At 33.5% G+C, this 19259-nt stretch overlaps 2 protein-coding genes across 2 annotated transcripts; both read right to left on the minus strand.

Annotated features, from left to right (window-relative positions):
- Positions 1 to 5781: 5781 nt before the first annotated feature.
- On the minus strand, positions 5782 to 6228 carry LOC21407614 (auxin-responsive protein SAUR62). The gene has a single exon (XM_010096294.2). The coding sequence runs from the start codon at positions 6226 to 6228 to the stop codon at positions 5782 to 5784; it is 447 nt and encodes a 148-aa protein (XP_010094596.2).
- Positions 6229 to 10309: 4081 nt separating this feature from the next.
- On the minus strand, positions 10310 to 16328 carry LOC21407615 (4-coumarate--CoA ligase-like 5). The gene is made up of 5 exons (XM_010096295.2): positions 14921 to 16328; positions 11439 to 11584; positions 11085 to 11152; positions 10713 to 10815; positions 10310 to 10627 (listed from the first exon to the last, which is right to left on the minus strand). The coding sequence occupies exons 1-5, from the start codon at positions 16152 to 16154 to the stop codon at positions 10514 to 10516; spliced, it is 1665 nt and encodes a 554-aa protein (XP_010094597.1). The 5' UTR covers positions 16155 to 16328; the 3' UTR covers positions 10310 to 10513.
- Positions 16329 to 19259: the final 2931 nt, after the last annotated feature.

The following is a 19259-nucleotide window of genomic DNA, read 5'->3' on the forward strand; positions in this document are numbered from 1 at the left end:
AAGGAATGAAAAACTCAACATCTCACATGAAAAGAGCTATTAAAACTTACACCCCTTTCTCAGACCCAACCAGTACTCCACATGTTCAGCAGTCAGGAAAAGAGATAGCGGTAAATGATATTCAGAAATACGAGAATTCACCTTAAACCAACATATCAAAAACAATACGGTTTTCAAAGTATGGAGATTAACCACTCAATTCAATTATAGCCTCTTAATATGACCTCCATATATTCAGCTCAAAAGAATGTACACAATACCTAATAACCTAAAAGAAAATCAGTTGAAGATTCTTTGGATTAATCGACTCAATTTCGCACTTGCCGATCCAAAGAGAACGATGCCCTCAAAAAACTAAGAAATAAACCCAATAAAAGCACTGATTTTGATGTGCAGTACGCAAAGCAGATTTTGGGGCTACACAATTGAAGAAAGAAACAAAATTGAACATATATAATATGCGGATTTGGGAGATAATTGACTGAGAGTGCGAAAAGACTGATAATGGAAATCGGAAAAGGAAGAAGACGAAGAAATTGAAAGGAAAGACGAAGATTTTGGGGATTGAGAGTTGTTACCACATAACGGCACACAAGCCCTTGCCAGTTACGACGTGCCATCGCTTAGGATGATGCATCGCGAATCCCTTGTACGTCATGCTCTCTCCATGGCCACCCCCCATTCTTTCTCTCTTTCTCTCTCTAAACAAAGACCTAACTTAGAATGCAGAAAGCCAGAAACGACGATCGTTGAAGTCTGGTATTCGTTGTTGGTGCTGTTGAGTTTTCGTGGTGCATTCTAGCCGTTGGATTGGAAGCAATGTCAGTAGGATAGTGGGCCCACTCGAAAGGCAACTACTGTTACCGACCGCACTGGATTACTATCGCCCTTACACGTTCGGGACTCGGGTTAATTCTACTAGTGCCCCTAAATTTTATGGTCAGCTTTACTTTACCCCTTAAAACTTTTAAAACTCTCATTTTCCTCCTAAAAATTTTGAATTAGTCCCTCGTAATCTCTTTTGGTAGAATTTATGTTAAAATCATACAGAAAATTAAAGAGTTAAGTATGGTCAAGTAATTTTTTTTCATTTATTTTTAATAAAAGTTCAAACAAAAAAAATCATGCGGTCGCATTGCCTCTTTTTTTTTTCCTCTAAAAAAGAGGTTAAGTATAAATAATTCAAAATTTAGAGGACAATTTGATGGATTTTGAAAAATAATCTATCAGATTCTTCGTCATCTATTAGATTTCTCCCTGCTGGCTCGTGAAGGCAACCAGATAATTTGGTAGATTGTGACAATAATTTATCAAATTTTTCTTCAGCATCTGCTAGATTTCTCTCTGACACGCGATATCAATTTTTAATTCTTTTTGTTGAAAGTAAATCAAAATGATAATAATGTACTAAATAGAGGCATAGAATTAGGAGAGCTAGAATGAGAAAATAATACAAATAGATTATTTAGACTTAATTACACATCCCACAATTACCTATTGGATTGGAATATACTTAATACCTATAAATTCTCTCTCTTTTTTGGATTATTTTCATAAATCTCCCTCGAATTATGTACTCTATTTTAAAGTGCCCCTTGATGTTTTAAAATCGTTCAAAACACCTCTTGATGTAGAGAAAACAGATCAAACAACCCCTTCTGTTCAAATCCGTCTATAAATTTATCAGATATGCTGATGTGGCAGCTTATAGGGCCAGTAAAGTGCCCCTTGATGTTTTAAAATCGTTCAAAACACCTCTTAATGTAGAGAAAACAGATCAAACAATCCCTTCTATCTAAATCTGTCTATAAATTTATCATATATGCTAGTGTGGCAGCTTATAGGGCTAGTAAAGTGCCCCTTGATGTTTTAAAATGGTTCAAAACACCTCTTGATGTAGAGAAAACATATAAAACAACTTCTTCTGTCCAAATTTGTCTATAAATTTATCAGATATGCTGATGTGGCTGCTTATAGGGCCAGTTTGGTAGTGTTGTAAATTTTAAAAAAATTGTTGTTAGATATGCTAAAAAAAACAGTTGAGTGTTTAGTAAACTGTAATTATACAAGTGTTGCTGGTTTCAAAAGCAGTGTAATAGTGTTTGCTAAATTGTGATGTTAAATTATTGTGGGTAGTTAAGATGACCAAAATTGACATGATATGAAATTTAAATATTTATAATTTTATTTGTTATTAAGAAATACTTGTTTAACTTATAAAAAAAAAAGGAGAGAGAGAACTCAAAGAGAGAGAAGGGAGAGAAACGATGAGAGAGAACTCAAAGAGAGAAATGTGATGAGTCTGATAAGAGCCTTTAATAAAATTGTGGTAATTAAATAGGGGTAATTTGAGTTTTAAAAAAATTTATTAAAAGGATCTTATAGCTTCCCGCATTAGACATAAATAAAAACAGCCTTCCACCGACTTTTTCTTGTAGGAACCCCCAAATTTCTTGCACAATCACTTTGAGGTTTTTTACCAAACGTAATTTAACTCAAAACTTAATAAAAAAGAGAGAAAGAGAGAAATATATCAAGACTTGAGATGAATTAAAATTAATAGGTCAATAGTTTACATAAATTAATAAATAGGTCAAATTACTGTTTTTGTCCATAACTTGTCTGGTTATAAACCATAACTTGATAAGTTATTGTCCATAATTGTCCATAACTTGTCTAGCTATAAACCATAACTTGACAAGTTTATCCATAACTTATCTGATTATGAACCATAACTTGACAAGTTATGACCTATTAATTTCTATAACTAAAAATTGGCCTATATACTTTCTTAAACTTTTCATATTGGCCTATTTTCTATTATTTCTCATAAAAAAGTGTTAAAGCATTACCAAACCGGGCCATATTACAATATTGTTGGGACGTTTGGTTAGAAGATTCAAACCATGATTTGAATCATGGTTCATGATTTATTACAGAATTTTTTCTCATAAAAAATATACGTAAATAAAAAATAATTCTAATAATATGATTCTAATCCGAAGATCAATTATTAGAAAGTAATAAACAAACTCAGGAATTTTTTTTCCTGGTAAAACAAACTCAGAATTTCATTATTAAAAGATAAATAAATAAAAAAATAATATTCCTCACGATCCAAACCCAAAAACAACTCTCTCGGATCTCTCTCCCTCTAAGATACTGTTCACCTTGTTCAAGAACAACCCAGACATTCAATATTGGATTCCATGTTGAGCTTTTTTTATTCTGATTCTTTTTGGTCTGTTCCGGAAAACAAGGGATGAATCCATAGCCAGAGTTATATCTCTTGCTGATCTTGTCTCTTTCCCATTGCAAACACCCACTTGTACAGACGATGAACACCAGCACACCTCCTTCCCTTTTTCTTCGCAGCCAAACGGGCTTTTGATCAGTACGAACGAAAAGGCGACGATGGAAAACGTTAACGGAACAAAACTACCACCACCTGCTGCGAGCCAAGCCGATCCAGCAAAATCAAAATCAAATTTCGGCTGTCAAACGACGGTCAATTGGGCGGGCACAGGTTCGGAGGGCGGAGATGGGCGGACACCGACGGTCAGTGCGGACCTGGGTTTAGATTTATTTATTTATTATTATTTTTTTAATAATTTTGAGTGGAGAGTTCTTTGATTTTGTATATTAATATAAAAAAGAGTTCTCTAATTCATTTTGACATTAAAAATAATTTGTTTAAATTAAAAGAAAAAAAACCTTTAAATTTATGTCACATCAACAAATCCGTTAGTATTATAAAAGGAAGTAGACGGATGTGATATTTTGAATTGATTTCTATATATTAGGGGTATTTTGAAACATTTTAAAAAATTAAGGGAAGTAGACGGATGTGATATTTTGAATTGATTTCTATATATTAGGGATATTTTAAAACATTTTAAAAAATTAAGAGACATTTTAAAAATAAGGTATATAGTTTGAGAGTATTTATGAAAATTTTTTTTTTTTTTTTGAAAAAAGTGTTACTATAATTTTTTTGGCATGCATTCAACCTTGCATATGGTATTTTGAATTTTAGTCCAAGTCAAGCAAAGAGTTCCCCACATCGTAACTGAAGAAAGTAACAATAACCATAAGTGACATTAAGGAACAATAACCCTATAGAATTTGAACATAAAATTAAAACAAAATTTAATAGAAAACAACTTATATCAAAGACATGTTTGGAAACACATCACATCAATTAAAGAAGAATCATTATAATGAACTAAACGAACTTTAATTGACCAAAAAACTTGCCTCAACAAAAAAAAAAAGTACACATCTTATTAAGTAATCTTGATAAACCTTAAACTTGATCAAAAACCACGAGTGGTAACTATTTGGCAATATTGACTTATCAGCCTTTGGTTTGTTGAACCATGCTCATGAGAATACCACTGTCATTGTCATTGTCGTTTGTTAGGTGATGAATCGTAATTTGGGTCTTGAGAATCTTATAATAGTACTGGGTCATAATTTTGTTGATTTTGTGTGCCTTATTGGGATGATGATGCTGCAGCCACTTGTACAGACGATGAACACCAGCACACCTCCTTCCCTTTTTCTTCGCAGCCAAACGGGCTTTTGATCAGTACGAACGAAAAGGCGACGATGGAAAACGTTAACGGAACAAAACTACCACCACCTGCTGCGAGCCAAGCCGATCCAGCAAAATCAAAATCAAATTTCGGCTGTCAAACGACGGTCAATTGGGCGGGCACAGGTTCGGAGGGCGGAGATGGGCGGACACCGACGGTCAGTGCGGACCTGGGTTTAGATTTATTTATTTATTATTATTTTTTTAATAATTTTGAGTGGAGAGTTCTTTGATTTTGTATATTAATATAAAAAAGAGTTCTCTAATTCATTTTGACATTAAAAATAATTTGTTTAAATTAAAAGAAAAAAAACCTTTAAATTTATGTCACATCAACAAATCCGTTAGTATTATAAAAGGAAGTAGACGGATGTGATATTTTGAATTGATTTCTATATATTAGGGGTATTTTGAAACATTTTAAAAAATTAAGGGAAGTAGACGGATGTGATATTTTGAATTGATTTCTATATATTAGGGATATTTTAAAACATTTTAAAAAATTAAGAGACATTTTAAAAATAAGGTATATAGTTTGAGAGTATTTATGAAAATTTTTTTTTTTTTTTTGAAAAAAGTGTTACTATAATTTTTTTGGCATGCATTCAACCTTGCATATGGTATTTTGAATTTTAGTCCAAGTCAAGCAAAGAGTTCCCCACATCGTAACTGAAGAAAGTAACAATAACCATAAGTGACATTAAGGAACAATAACCCTATAGAATTTGAACATAAAATTAAAACAAAATTTAATAGAAAACAACTTATATCAAAGACATGTTTGGAAACACATCACATCAATTAAAGAAGAATCATTATAATGAACTAAACGAACTTTAATTGACCAAAAAACTTGCCTCAACAAAAAAAAAAAGTACACATCTTATTAAGTAATCTTGATAAACCTTAAACTTGATCAAAAACCACGAGTGGTAACTATTTGGCAATATTGACTTATCAGCCTTTGGTTTGTTGAACCATGCTCATGAGAATACCACTGTCATTGTCATTGTCGTTTGTTAGGTGATGAATCGTAATTTGGGTCTTGAGAATCTTATAATAGTACTGGGTCATAATTTTGTTGATTTTGTGTGCCTTATTGGGATGATGATGCTGCAGTATCTTCTTCTTCAAAGCATCGACTGTTGTTGCTGATGGTAAAGATGTTGTACGGTCCATAAATTTTAGTGGGTGAAGCTATTGCAGAGTTGATACTTGGCGGTAGAACAAGCTTTGGTTGATATCCATTTTCTCTGCACAGACAACGACAACAAAAGTGCATTTTCAAGCTCAATCGAAACCTCTCTTTTAATCACTGACACAATATACTCCATGGACGCAGCATCACATGTCAACGTGATAGGACCATCTCCCGGTAGCCCAAACTCTTCCTCAGACATTCTCAAGAGCTCTCTGAAAATGGTGCAATTCAAGCATGTCAATGGAACAACAAAACGTCTCTTATCGGCCGAGTAAACAACAAAATGGCCCTTGTGAGGTAAACCACCACCACCACCACGGACAATATGGCTCATTCTAGGCAACGAGATTGTTCTTCTTCTCCTCTCTACGCCGGCAATCTTCTGCCATTTCATCGCGATGGCTACGAGTCTTTTCAAGGTGATCACCATAATTGGTAATTTTAATTTCTTGGACCAAAAAAAAAAAAAAATGACTCAGTTGATATGAGCCTTTTTTTTTTGTTATTTGGTTGCTAAAACAAGTGGAGTGGTACAAGGTGTCTTTTGCCCAAGAAAGAACTTGTAGTCTTATTATATAATACATGATGAGATTGAGGATAATTATGTGGTTTCTCCAAGTTTCAACAAAACCATGTGCCGATCGGGTAGGAGAAATGGTTTTGGGCGTGGGCTTGTTTTGTACTTTTATTGAGCTTTCACGATCAACAATTTTTGTGGGGGCCACTATTTCTTCTTATTACGTACAGATCTTTGGACATTTCAAGCTTACATAAAAGTTTTTTCTTTGTAAGCCATTACTTTCAAGCTAGATGTACATTAAGATAATTTTGATATAGCTTTGATCACATTGCGTGGACTTCAGTACCAAGTGTTAGATGCGGAAATGCATGTGAAGAAACAGTAACATGGAATTTATTATTATAAGTTTGTACAGCAAAAAGGCCAAGCTGACCGTGATTTTCAAAACAATCATAAAATGGTTTTTGTCTCGGCTCTATTGTAGTATTGTACCTTAGAAATTTTTTTCTAAATGGTTCGAAGTGAACGTGAAGATCAATTATTTATAATGTCCTTTTTGGATCAAACCAGTTGTGCTGAGATTTACGTTTGATCCCAACATGATCCGAACAATATTTTTATATTTCGGTTCCCATGCAAATATATTTGGTTAAATTTATCAAAAAAAAAAAACTATTTGTACAAATCAAATTAGTCAGAAAGATTTAAAAGCTGATCAAGTGACTCTTAATTTGGTAAACTCTACTTCTCCAGAAAAGAAATCTCCCTCTTTAATGGCTTGGAATATATGCAAGTAGTTGATAATCCAGAAAGTTCCGAGATTTACAAACATGAAAAACGTCCTATACATGTGTGTATATACTTATATATATATATATATATTTATATTTTCTGTTGTTGGGATACATGAGTTGGGGAACGCACGCGTGTAAACATATAAATAATGAAGCTGAGCTTTTTTGACAAGTAATGAAGGCGAGCTTTTATAGCGGCAATGTTTTGGACCATTTCTAATGGGTGATGAATCGCACGTATTTTGTTGAGACAATTATTTCAGTTTTGTATAATTCATCTCTGAGGCGGATTGATTTGATATGCGGGTCTCACTATAACACAGAAATCTATCACGATACTATCCACGTTATATGTCTGTTCAATATCATTTTTCCGAAGAAACTAAACATGTACTTCATCAACTCTTTCAGCTTCAAACAAAGCATTATAACATATAATATATGTTGGAGCCAAATTTCGCAACCGTCTCAAAAAATAAGGGTCAATCATAGAATTGGCTCATAAAATATCCTTGAGCCTCCGATAGCTTGCCGATCCAGCGGGTCGTCAAACGAGCTTCCTACGAACGACATACCATTTATCAAATAAGTTGTCCCTCGAATAAGGAATAAGTTGTCTAAACGACTCTAGCACATCAGGAACAAGCCGCGAGCTAACTAACAGCTCCTTGGACAAGCTGCCCAATTGCTTAGCTGACTTGACACGCAAACTACTTGTTTGAATTTCAAATATCCTTCTCCAACAAGAAGATTAACCAGAAGGATATTCTCATATCAAATCATTTATTCAAATGGAAAAGCATATCAAGAGAGATCTTAATTTAAAATTCAAATTAGAATCCTTATCTAAGGAGGATTCCAGTGGTCAAGCCTATAAGAAGGGAGCAAATTATGGCCAAAGGAGGACTTCTCACGTATTATTCACCTCCTACACGCACAAGAAGCAAGCCCTACCCTCCAAATACAATTCTACATGTTTTCCTAGGCATTCAGAGCATATTTTGTGGAGTTTAGGACTAGATTTCCCCAGAGCTCTCATATTATCCTTGTTTTCCCGAATTCCCTTCTTCTCTTCTCCTCTTCTTGCTCTCAAACGGCATTGTATTTATTCTTTTATTATAGTAGAAGCATACTGAAGATCCGTAGCTCTCATTAATGAGCGAATCTTTATAGATTTTCGTGTCTCTATCTTGTTTTATTTTCCTGTATTTATTTACTGTGATCCGATACTAACACCACGAATCGTGCTGATTTCATATAAAATCAAGTTTCACTATACTTACTATATATGTTTACATATTATATTATATACGGAAATGCTACACACATGCATTTTTGAAATTAATATTGTTTTGCTTTAAGTGTTTCTGAGACAAGTTGATCAAGTTATATGGCTATTCATGAAGTCATAATAATTATTATAGGTCGCTTAAAGTTAAAATTGATCTGTCGATAGCTAAATTTTCTACTCTGACTGTTCAAGATCTCTCTTTGAGTGTTTCTGAGACAAGTTGATCAAGTTATATGGCTTATTCATGAAGTCATAACAATTATTATAGGTCGCTTAAAGTTAAAATTGATCTGTCGATAGGTAAATCTTCTACTCTGACTGTTCAAGATCTCTCTCTTTCTCTCTCTCTAATGGAAGGGGATATCAATAATTGTGTACAAAGGAATATCTTTGCTCTCTAATATTTATAGATGTATCGTGAAGCCTAGCTTGTCTACTTGCGTTCAGAAGCTAAGTTAGTTAACCGATCATTGCTTTAATTAACAACTCCAAAGATAATAATATTTCTTAGACCCCAATTCTACAGCGAAAGTAGAAATATCTATGTTTAAAGTTTTTTTTTTTTTTTTTTTTTTGGGTTTCACTTCGATCTTCGTCAATAACCAAAAATAAGTAAATTAGGAGATGTTTGGTTGGAGGATTCATACCATGATTTGAATCATAGTTTATGATTCGCTACAGTATTTTCTCTCACAAAAAATACACGTAAATCGACAATGATTCTAATCACATGATTCTAATTCATGAACCAAACGTCTCTTTAGATGCATGATTCAACCGACAACGTCAATCAAGGTTCTGCCTTATCATTTCCGGCAAGCTACAGAACACAAGTCCAGCTCTAGCCACAAATAAGACCATTCACTTGTACAACAACTTGTAAAAAGCACATGCTTGCTGGTTTTCTTGGGTTTTTTTTCCACTTTTTGAAGTCCACAATATAATCAAAGGACCATGACTGCTGATTTTTATATCTAAGTAGTACGTAATATAGAGTAATTTGAGAGGCCTTGGTGACACTTATTCACCGATTCGAGCTTTCAGTTCTAAGTTTCTACAGTAAAAAGCTCTCAAAAAATATCACATCTAACTTCTTCTGTTACAGTGAAAAGCTTTCAGAAAATGTCACATCTAAACTCGAATTGAAAATTCGAATCCGCGAAGTGAACGAGACGATATAATCTTGCATATGATTAATGGAAACGATCACTAAGAGGTGTATTTTTCTTATAGTATACATGACATTAGCCTGGTGTACGTCTCTCTTGATAGTTGGTTCTAAGCATTTTTGGAGCATCAAGCACATCAAAATAGATATTTAACGAAAATTTTTCGTTTTGTCAAATAGAAATTTTAAATTCATTGGTTAACTCTTTCTGCCTATCAACAAAATCTTGCTCGTTTATTCCTTTGATGTAGATTCTCTCTTCTTTTCATGTTTGGGATGGTATTAATAATAAACTGAGATATCAATAATTGAGCCAGAACAGAGTGGATGTATGAATCATGTATGGAGTAGTGAGTAGAAATTATCATATCTTAGGGGACTTGGCGTTGGTGCTTTGCTAGGGAAAAAAAGAATACAAGACCCGTGGTTAAATCTCTCTCTGGCCCTACAGCTACAAGAAATGCACAAAAGAAAAACAAATGGAAGAGAGAGATATAATCAAAGCCCGTTTAGTTCATGGATTAAAACTATGTGATTAAAACTATTTTTAATTTACGTGTATTTTTTATGAAAAAAAATACTGTAACGAACTACAAATCATGATTCGAATCAGGGAACGAATCCCTTTACCAAACGGGAACTAAGAAGTAAAATTAAAGAGATTGGGATAAGAGAAACTATTCATAATTTGTTAATGGACAAAAAACCAACTAGACGGAAAATAATAGGGGCAAAACATGAGCAAAAAAGTGAATACATAGGTATTATCAGAAGCATGATTAATCTCAATGTCAAAGCCAATAAGAAGAGATGGTATGGTATACTTTTAATTTACAGCTCAAAAGGTTGAATTCGACGATGAACCTGTAAAATTACATTATTTTATTTATTTATTTATATTTGCACCTAGATCTGCTGATTGCTATAATGCACCAGAGAGGTTCAAAGTTTGGAGGTTGCAAGTTTAATAAGATCTTTCCTCAAAATCTTGCCCGAAGCATTCTTGAGTATGGATGATACAAATGTCACTCTTCGGATTCTCTTGTATGGAGCCACCTGTGTGAACAACACCATTTTTATTCACAATTGTTTTTCTTTTCCACAAAAACTCGTAATACCACACTTTAAAGTATAAACTCACCAGTTTCCCTATGAAGTCGATGACTTCAGTTTCAGATAATTTACTTCCACCTTTTCTAACCACGTATGCCACGGGATACTGTCCCACCTCCTTATCAGGATATCTGAAATTAAATATAGCAAAATCAGACATTCGCAATTGTATCTATACACGGGGAAATAACTAAGAATTCGTTTATTTCACCGATTTGAGTTTAAAATTTGAGTTTTGCTACAGTAAAAATCTCTCAGAAACAGTCACATCTAACTTTTTTACTACAGTAAAAAGTTCTTACATAAAATCACACGTCAACTCGAATCAACGAACTAAACGGGCTATAATATTGTAAAGTTTTAACACGTTACACAACATATATAGAGAGAAGAGACATACGGTATAACAGCAGAGTCAGAAATTTCTGGATGAGAAAGTAATAAGGCCTCAAGTTCTGCCGGGGGCACCTGTCATATTGATAAAAACTTAATAAGAGCATCTTCTTAGAGTGTATATTCATATCACGTGTTCAATTTTTGATGTTCTAAATAGTATTTAACTAACCACATTTTTTTCATATCATTAATGTACAAACATAAAAGTCATTTTAAAATCATTTCAACAATATTTACATGACTAACATGATATGATTAGTTAGCTTTTTTAATCAGATAGATGATTTAAGTCTTCTTAGAGTGACTATCTCCTCGTCAAGGCCAATTGGAAGAATACATTAAGCAACATTTTATTCACCTGATAACCCTTGTATTTGATCAGCTCTTTTAGCCTATCAACCACAAAAAGGAATCCATCATCATCAATGTAGCAGAGGTCACCCGTTCTTAACCATCCCTCCGAGTGAAGAGTTGATGAAGTCGCTTCTTCATTACTGAAATAACCTGTAGCAGATGCCGTTATAACTATCAATCAGTTACAAGTTCATAAAAGTTTCTTTTTTTAAAGAGATTCTCTAATGCGTTAAGTCAATTTTTCTAATCGTTAAATCTGCATACCTTTAATTTTTACATGATTTTATGCAGAGCTAACGGACAAAAAACCTGACTTACCGATATATTGACATGTCAAAAAATGTCTCTTTTTTAAGGGCCCTCTCAATAAGTAAAAAATTACAACGACCCAGCACAATTATAAATTATTGATTTTATTATGTTTGATAACCGATGTGAGGCGACAGAGAGACAAGGAAACGCCCAACAGAAAAATGAGTGGGGTGACGGAAAATGTAATGAAACATAAACCATCCCTTTTTTCGTTTCATGGCTTGACTAGTTGAGATAGGAACACAATTGGTGTTTGGTTCATGGGTTCATTCGGTTTTGAACCCATTGTGAACTAGTATGAAGTTGGTGAAATCAAGGAATAATAAACGTCTGTTTAGTTCGCTTATTCGAGTTTTTAATTAGAGTTGAAATGTGACTTTATGTAAAAAATTTTTACTGTATTAAAAAAATTAAATGTGACTATTTTTAAAAAAAATTTACTGCAGTAAAACTCAAATCAGTGAAATAAACGGAATCATAGTAAATTTTAACCTTATTTAATTCATAAATTTAAGTTTTAAATTCGAATTACGATGTGATTTTATATAAGAATTTTTTATTAAAAATTTAAATTAGTAAAATAGAGAGTCAAGTAATCATTTCATTTCAGAAAAAAAAATAGTTGAGATAGGAACACAATTGGTGTTTGGTTCATGGGTTCATTCGGTTTTGAACCCATTGTGAACTAGTATGAAGTTGGTGAAATCAAGGAATAATAAACGTCTGTTTAGTTCGCTTATTCGAGTTTTTAATTAGAGTTAAAATGTGATTTTATGTGAGAACTTTTTACTGTATTAAATAAATTAAATGTGACTATTTTTAAAAAAATTTTACTGTAACAAAACTCGAATCAGTGAAATAATCAGGATTATAGTAAATTTTGACCTCATTTAATTCACAAATTTAAGTTTTAAATTCAAATTACGATGTGATTTTATATAAGAATTTTTTACTAAAAATTTAAATTAGTAAAATAGAGAGTCAAGTAATCATTTCATTTCAGAAAAAAAAAAGGTTAAATAAGTATTCTGCTGTTTTCTAACTAGTCTGATGCGCTACAAGCCAAGCGCTTAAAGTGGCAGGGAGATATTTTCATCTTGAAAAGGCCAAATAATAACCTCTCCACTAACTCAGGGAAGATGAAAAAAAAAAAAAAAAAAAAACACACACCTTTAATAATTGAACGTTCAATTATTTTCAGCATGGCTTGACAAGCCAGTCCACAGCAATAATGTTTACTATCACAATCAAAATCAATCACCAATTTATGACTTGTTCATTTTGTTGATTTGAGTTTATAATTCGAATAAAAATGTAATTTTATGTGAAAATTTTTTATTATAATAAAAAAAATTAAATGTGACTGTTTTTAAAATTTTTTTAAAGTGTAATAAAACTCAAATTTTAAACTCAAATCAGTAAAATGAACGTGACATTATTTAGTCACACACCCACTAATTTCGCTTAACAAAGAAGACAATTTGTTTCTAAATCTCCATCACGTTTTTTTCCTTGAAGATATGTACATATCCAAATAATGTCTATACTCAAAGAATAAAGAAACATGCATTCTATAAGAAAATAGTCAATTTTCTAATCATTAAATCTGCATATCTTTAATTTTTATATGATTTTATGTAGATTTAACGGATAAAAAACCTGACCTACCGATCTATTGACATGTCAAAAAATGTCTCTTTTTTAAGGGCCCTCTCAATAAGTAAAAAATTACAACGACCCAGTACAATTATGAATTATTGATTTTATTATGTTTGATAACCGATGTGAGGCGACAGAGAGACAAGGAAACGCCCAACAGAAAAATGAGTGGGGTGACGGAAAATGTAATGAAACATAAACCATCCCTTTTTTCGTTTCATGGCTTGACTAGTTGAGATAGGAACACAATTGGTGTTTGGTTCATGGGTTCATTCGGTTTTGAACCCATTGTGAACTAGTCTGAAGTTGGTGAAATCAAGGAATAATAAGCGTCTGTTTAGTTCGCTTATTCGAGTTTTTAATTAGAGTTGAAATGTGACTTTATGTAAAAAATTTTTACTGTATTAAAAAAATTAAATGTGACTATTTTTAAAAAAAATTTACTGCAGTAAAACTCAAATCAGTGAAATAAACGGAATCATAGTAAATTTTAACCTTATTTAATTCATAAATTTAAGTTTTAAATTCGAATTACGATGTGATTTTATATAAGAATTTTTTATTAAAAATTTAAATTAGTAAAATAGAGAGTCAAGTAATCATTTCATTTCAGAAAAAAAAAAGGTTAAATAAGTATTCTGCTGTTTTCTAACTAGTCTGATGCGCTACAAGCCAAGCGCTTAAAGTGGCAGGGGGAGTATTTCATCTTGAAAAGGCCAAATAATAACCTCTCCACTAACTCAGGGAAGATGAAAAAAAAAAAAAAAAAAAAACACACACCTTTAATAATTGAACGTTCAATTATTTTCAGCATGGCTTGACAAGCCAGTCCACAGCAATAATGTTTACCATCACAATCAAAATCAATCACTAATTCATGACTTGTTCATTTTGTTGATTTGAGTTTATAATTTGAATAAAGATGTAATTTTATGTGAAAATTTTTTACTATAACAAAAAAATTAAATGTGACTATTTTTAAAAATTTTTTAAAGTGTAATAAAACTTAAATTTTAAACTCAAATTAGTAAAATGAACATGATATTATTTAGTCACACACCCACTAATTTCGCTTAACAAAGAAGACAATTTGTTTCTAAATCTCCATCACGTTTTTTTCCTTGAAGATATGTACATATCCAAATAATGTCTATACTCAAAGAATAAAGAAACATGCATTCTATAAGAAAATAAGAATAACAATAATAATAATAAATAAAAAGATCAGAACACGCTTCACAAAATAAAACCAGTATCCACCAGGACGCTTTTGTTGGACTTGTATGACACCATGAAATGGGATAAGAATCGGATTAGATTAATATCAGATATTGAAGCCCGAAATCCTTCATAAAAACAGTGATGAAAAATGAAATTATAGACTAAAACGTCAAACAAACAGAGAGAATCACAAAGCAAACCAATAATTAACCATGCCTTTCTTACCAAAATCAACAATAAATAAACAAACCACGCCATTCTTACAAAATAAGATAAAATAGAAAATATAAATACCTTTCATGATTGTGGGACCCCTGAGCCAAAGCTCACCAGTCCGGTTCACTGGCAAAGCCTCTCCTGTCTCCGGGTCAACGATCTTGGCCTCCATGCTCGGAGACAGCAGCCCCGCCGTGCCGTACCTCCGGCTCTCCTCGAGCGAGTCCGTCGAGGCTCCAATCCCCGTCGACTCCGTCAAGCCGTAGCCCTGAAGAATCTTCACCGACGGAAACTTCTCCACGAACCCCTCCGTCACCTCCTTACTCAGCGGCGCCCCGCCGGAGAGTACCGAGTGCAGCGTCCTCAGATCGTACTTCGCCTTTATCTTCTCCGCGCTGTTAAGCAGCGCCATCAGAATCGGCGGCACCAGCGGGAGGTACGTCGCCCTGTACTTCTCTATCGCCGACAGCATGTCGTGGATCTCGAACTTCGAGAGCACCACGATCGTCGATCCCGACGAGAGAAGCCCCATCGCGAAGGCCGCCAAGCCGTAGATGTGGAACATCGGGACTGTGCAGATGAAGGTCTGCTCTCCTTCATCGGCGCCGAAACGGCCGAGAATTGTCTGAACCATGGCGATCAGATTCCGGTGAGAGGAAACCACTCCTTTGCTCTCTCCGGTCGTGCCGGAGGAGTAAAGCAAAGTGGCCGTGTCGTCCTGGTCGACTCGGTACCCGACTCGCTTCGCGCTCGGCTCCTTTTTCATCATTTCCCCCAAAGAGAAGACTATTCTGAGGTTTTTATTCGACAAGCTCTGTTTTCCGACGTCGTCGTCGATGAGGACGATTGGGAGATTTGACCCGACGATTTTGGGGATGAGTTGGAGAGTGGTGAAGGCGAGGACGGGTTTGGAATCGGCGATTTGCTTGGCGATTTCTCGGGAGGTGTTGAGGGGGTTGGTGGTGGTTATGACGGCGCCGAGGGACATCACGGCGAGGCAGACAACGGGGAAGACGATGGAGTTTGGTGAGAGGAGGAGGATGACGTCACCCTTTCGGATCCCCATGTCAGTGGAGAGACACGTGGCGACGGAATAGACGGCTCTCCAGAGCTGGGGGAAAGTGAGGTGGCGGCCGGTGGCGGCGTCAACGAAAGCAATCTTGCCATTGTGGGCCCGGGAGGATATGAATGTGGCGATGTCCACGGATTGGTTCTGTGGGAGCGCAACCGGCGTGCGTTTGCTGTAGAAGATGGAATTGGATTTGCAGAAACCGCTTCTCTTGTCGACCGTTGGGTTACTAATTTTCTCCATGGAAATGGAATAATAGTTCTTCTGCTTCTCTCTTTCTTGTTGTCCGATTTTCTGAGTTCTGATTTCTAATGAGTGAAATGAACAGTTTGAAGAACTTTTAATACTAGTTAATGTCGGATACTTTGACCTGTGGACTGGGAACTTTGAACTTGGATTGGCTGCTTTGGGGGCTCTAGTTTCACGTTTACACGGTCTCAGCAGTCCACCGGCCAATTACAATTTGACAAGAGGTTTTTTTCTATTAAAAAAATATGATAGTACACTTTAGTCACGTTTATTTCACCCCATAATAAAAAACTTTAAAATATAATTACATTTAATTTTTTTATTATAATAAAAAATTTTTACATAAAATCACATCACAATTTAAATTAAAAAATTAAATCAACAAAATAAATAGACCCTCTATATCTCCTAACTCTTTTTATTATAACAAATAATCTCAGACACCAAATATTTAGAAAGATTAGTCTCGTTCGTCTCGCTGATTCGAGTTTTGTTATAGTAAAAAATTCTCATAAACAGTCACATATAATTTTTTTACTATAGTAAAAAATTTTTATATAAAATCATATCTTAACTCAAATTCTAAACTCAAATCAGCGAAACGAACGAGGCCAGCCCATTCTAATTTGACAAATGGCGTTTGATGTCTAGAAAGCTAGATACCATGTGCCAATTTTATAAGATTTTTTCAATCACATGGCAAAATATAAATTGGATTTATTTCTTTAGCCCAAAAAACAAGGAACCATTGATTTCTGCGGTTTTTCTTTTCTCTTTTTTGTTTGTTTCCCTAATCCCCTATTTATGGTGAACCTTTAAATTTGGACCTGTTCTATTTTGGGTCGCTCCGCGGACATCCTAAAGTTCGGGACTAATTTCCTCGTTGGCCGGTACATTTCAGGAAATGCAAGTACATTTTATATTACTTGTAATTACACATAATTCTCATATCAGTAATGATTTATCAATTATATTGAGAAAATTATTATTTAATATTTAAAATTTAGTAATATGTAAGTATATGACTAGGTCCTGTTTAGTTCGCTGATTCGAGTTGAGATGTGATTCTATGTGAGAGCTTTTTACTGTAATAAAAAAGTTAAATGTGATTGTTTGTGAGAACTTTTTACTGTAGCAAAACTCGAATTAAAGCCACGTTTGTACGCACTCTATATGTTAAAAAGTACTATTATTTTAAGTCATCTTGATAAATTGAATAAAGTTATTATTGATTTAGATAATATTAATGTGAAAATTGAATATGGGAACCAGGTCTTAATTTTGCTACGTTCTTTACCTCAATCATTTAAGCATTTGTTGGATAATTGTTTGTATGGAAAAGACATTATCTACCCCCTGGATGTTAAGGCGGTTTTGAATTCTAAAGAATTAAAGAAAACCGTTTGGACAAAAGTTCAATCTAGTATTTTATTAGGTAAAGATAGAAAAAATGAGAAAGACCAAACGAATAATGGATATTAGTCGAATAACAGAAAAAATGTTGATAATATTGTAAGCAATAGATTTCCTAAATATTAAAGTGAAAAAAGAGATTAGCAATAAGCCCTATGTCGAGAATAAATCATTAGTTTAGGGCCGAGCCTAACAATGAGTTTGTTCTATATGTATTTAATGATATGTTGGCCCCGTTCATTTTGCTGATTCGAGTTTAGAATTTGAGTTTTTTTACAGTAAAAAGCTCTCACAAACAATCACATCTAACTTTTTTACCACAGTAAAAAACTCTTACATAAAGTCACATCTCAACTCGAATTAAAAACTCGAATCAGTTAACTAAACGGGTTTGAGTTCTTAATTTTGGGCGTTCTCAAAATTGGTTTGTTAATTACCAAACTATTAATAAGGGTGTTGTCTTTATGGATGATGACGGTGCAAGATTTGAAGAAAGACTTTGGGCTTGTTCTTTTGAGTGAAAAACTAAAAAAAAATGTAACTCGAGTTACAATTTTATTCGAGTTCATGTTTTTTTAAGTTTAAACTCGAGTTCAAGTTTTTCTTCAACTTGAGTTTAGAAACTCGAACTCAAATTAATGAACAATATTTTTTCTATTCTTAAAAATACTATAACATTTTCGTTTTAATTCTGATTGAGATGATTTTTTTTTCTATGCGTTGACAACGAAAAGACGAATAAAACCCGACCCATATACCCTATTAAAATTTTTCATCAGCATTGAGTTTTTATTAAAATATTATCTAAATACAAATTCAAGTTTTAACTCACTCAAACACAAACTCACAAATTTTTTTATCTCAAACCATAACTCAAATGTACACAACTTCCCGTTCAGTTCGCTAATTCGAGTTGAGATGTGATGTTGTGTGAGCTTTTTATTATAGCAAAAAAGTTAGATGTGACTGTTTCTGAGAGCTTTTTACTGTAGCAAAACTCGAATCAGCGAAATAAACGGAAAAGTTACAAGTTTAACTCAAGTTATAACTCAAATTCAACTCAAAAATTATACTCAAATTAAACTCTAAAAGAACAAGCCTTTTGTATCATTTGGTGCTCTTAACTCACGGTTGTAGGCTTTATGCTTAAAGTGGAGCTATCAGAGTTAGTAAAGGGTTCTCATATATGATTTAAGGAGAATTGTCTGATGGTATTTATCTTCTTTAGGGGAGAATTGTCTGATGGTTGGGTAATGTCGTTATAGTCAGTTAGAGTTTTTGTAAAGATTGTGAGTCGTCGCACTACATTGTTAGAGAGACACTGCTATAGTTTGAGGTTGTAAAATATGCGATTAGAACTCTTTTAGAGGATGCTTTCTAAAGTATAGTTTGCTAGCTTGCTTTTTGGGTTTGACATTACTGTGATGTTGAAATTTTATGCTGTTATTTGTTCTGTTGTTAGTTAGAAGTTGTTGTGATTAAAAAAACATATAGGTGTTTGGTAAATTTATTTTAAAAAAATCGTTGTGAATACTAGAAGTAGAAATTTAAGTGTTTGGTAAATTATGTATAAAATATATGTGAAGATGTATAATGACTAAAATAATCATACTTTAATACACATACTTATAATTAGCTTTATTTATATTTTTATAGTCAATATTCATAATATTTATACACCAAAAT

This window comes from Morus notabilis, unplaced genomic scaffold (assembly GCF_000414095.1).
Source record: "Morus notabilis unplaced genomic scaffold, ASM41409v2 Scaffold314, whole genome shotgun sequence".
Classification (NCBI taxonomy): domain Eukaryota; kingdom Viridiplantae; phylum Streptophyta; class Magnoliopsida; order Rosales; family Moraceae; genus Morus; species Morus notabilis.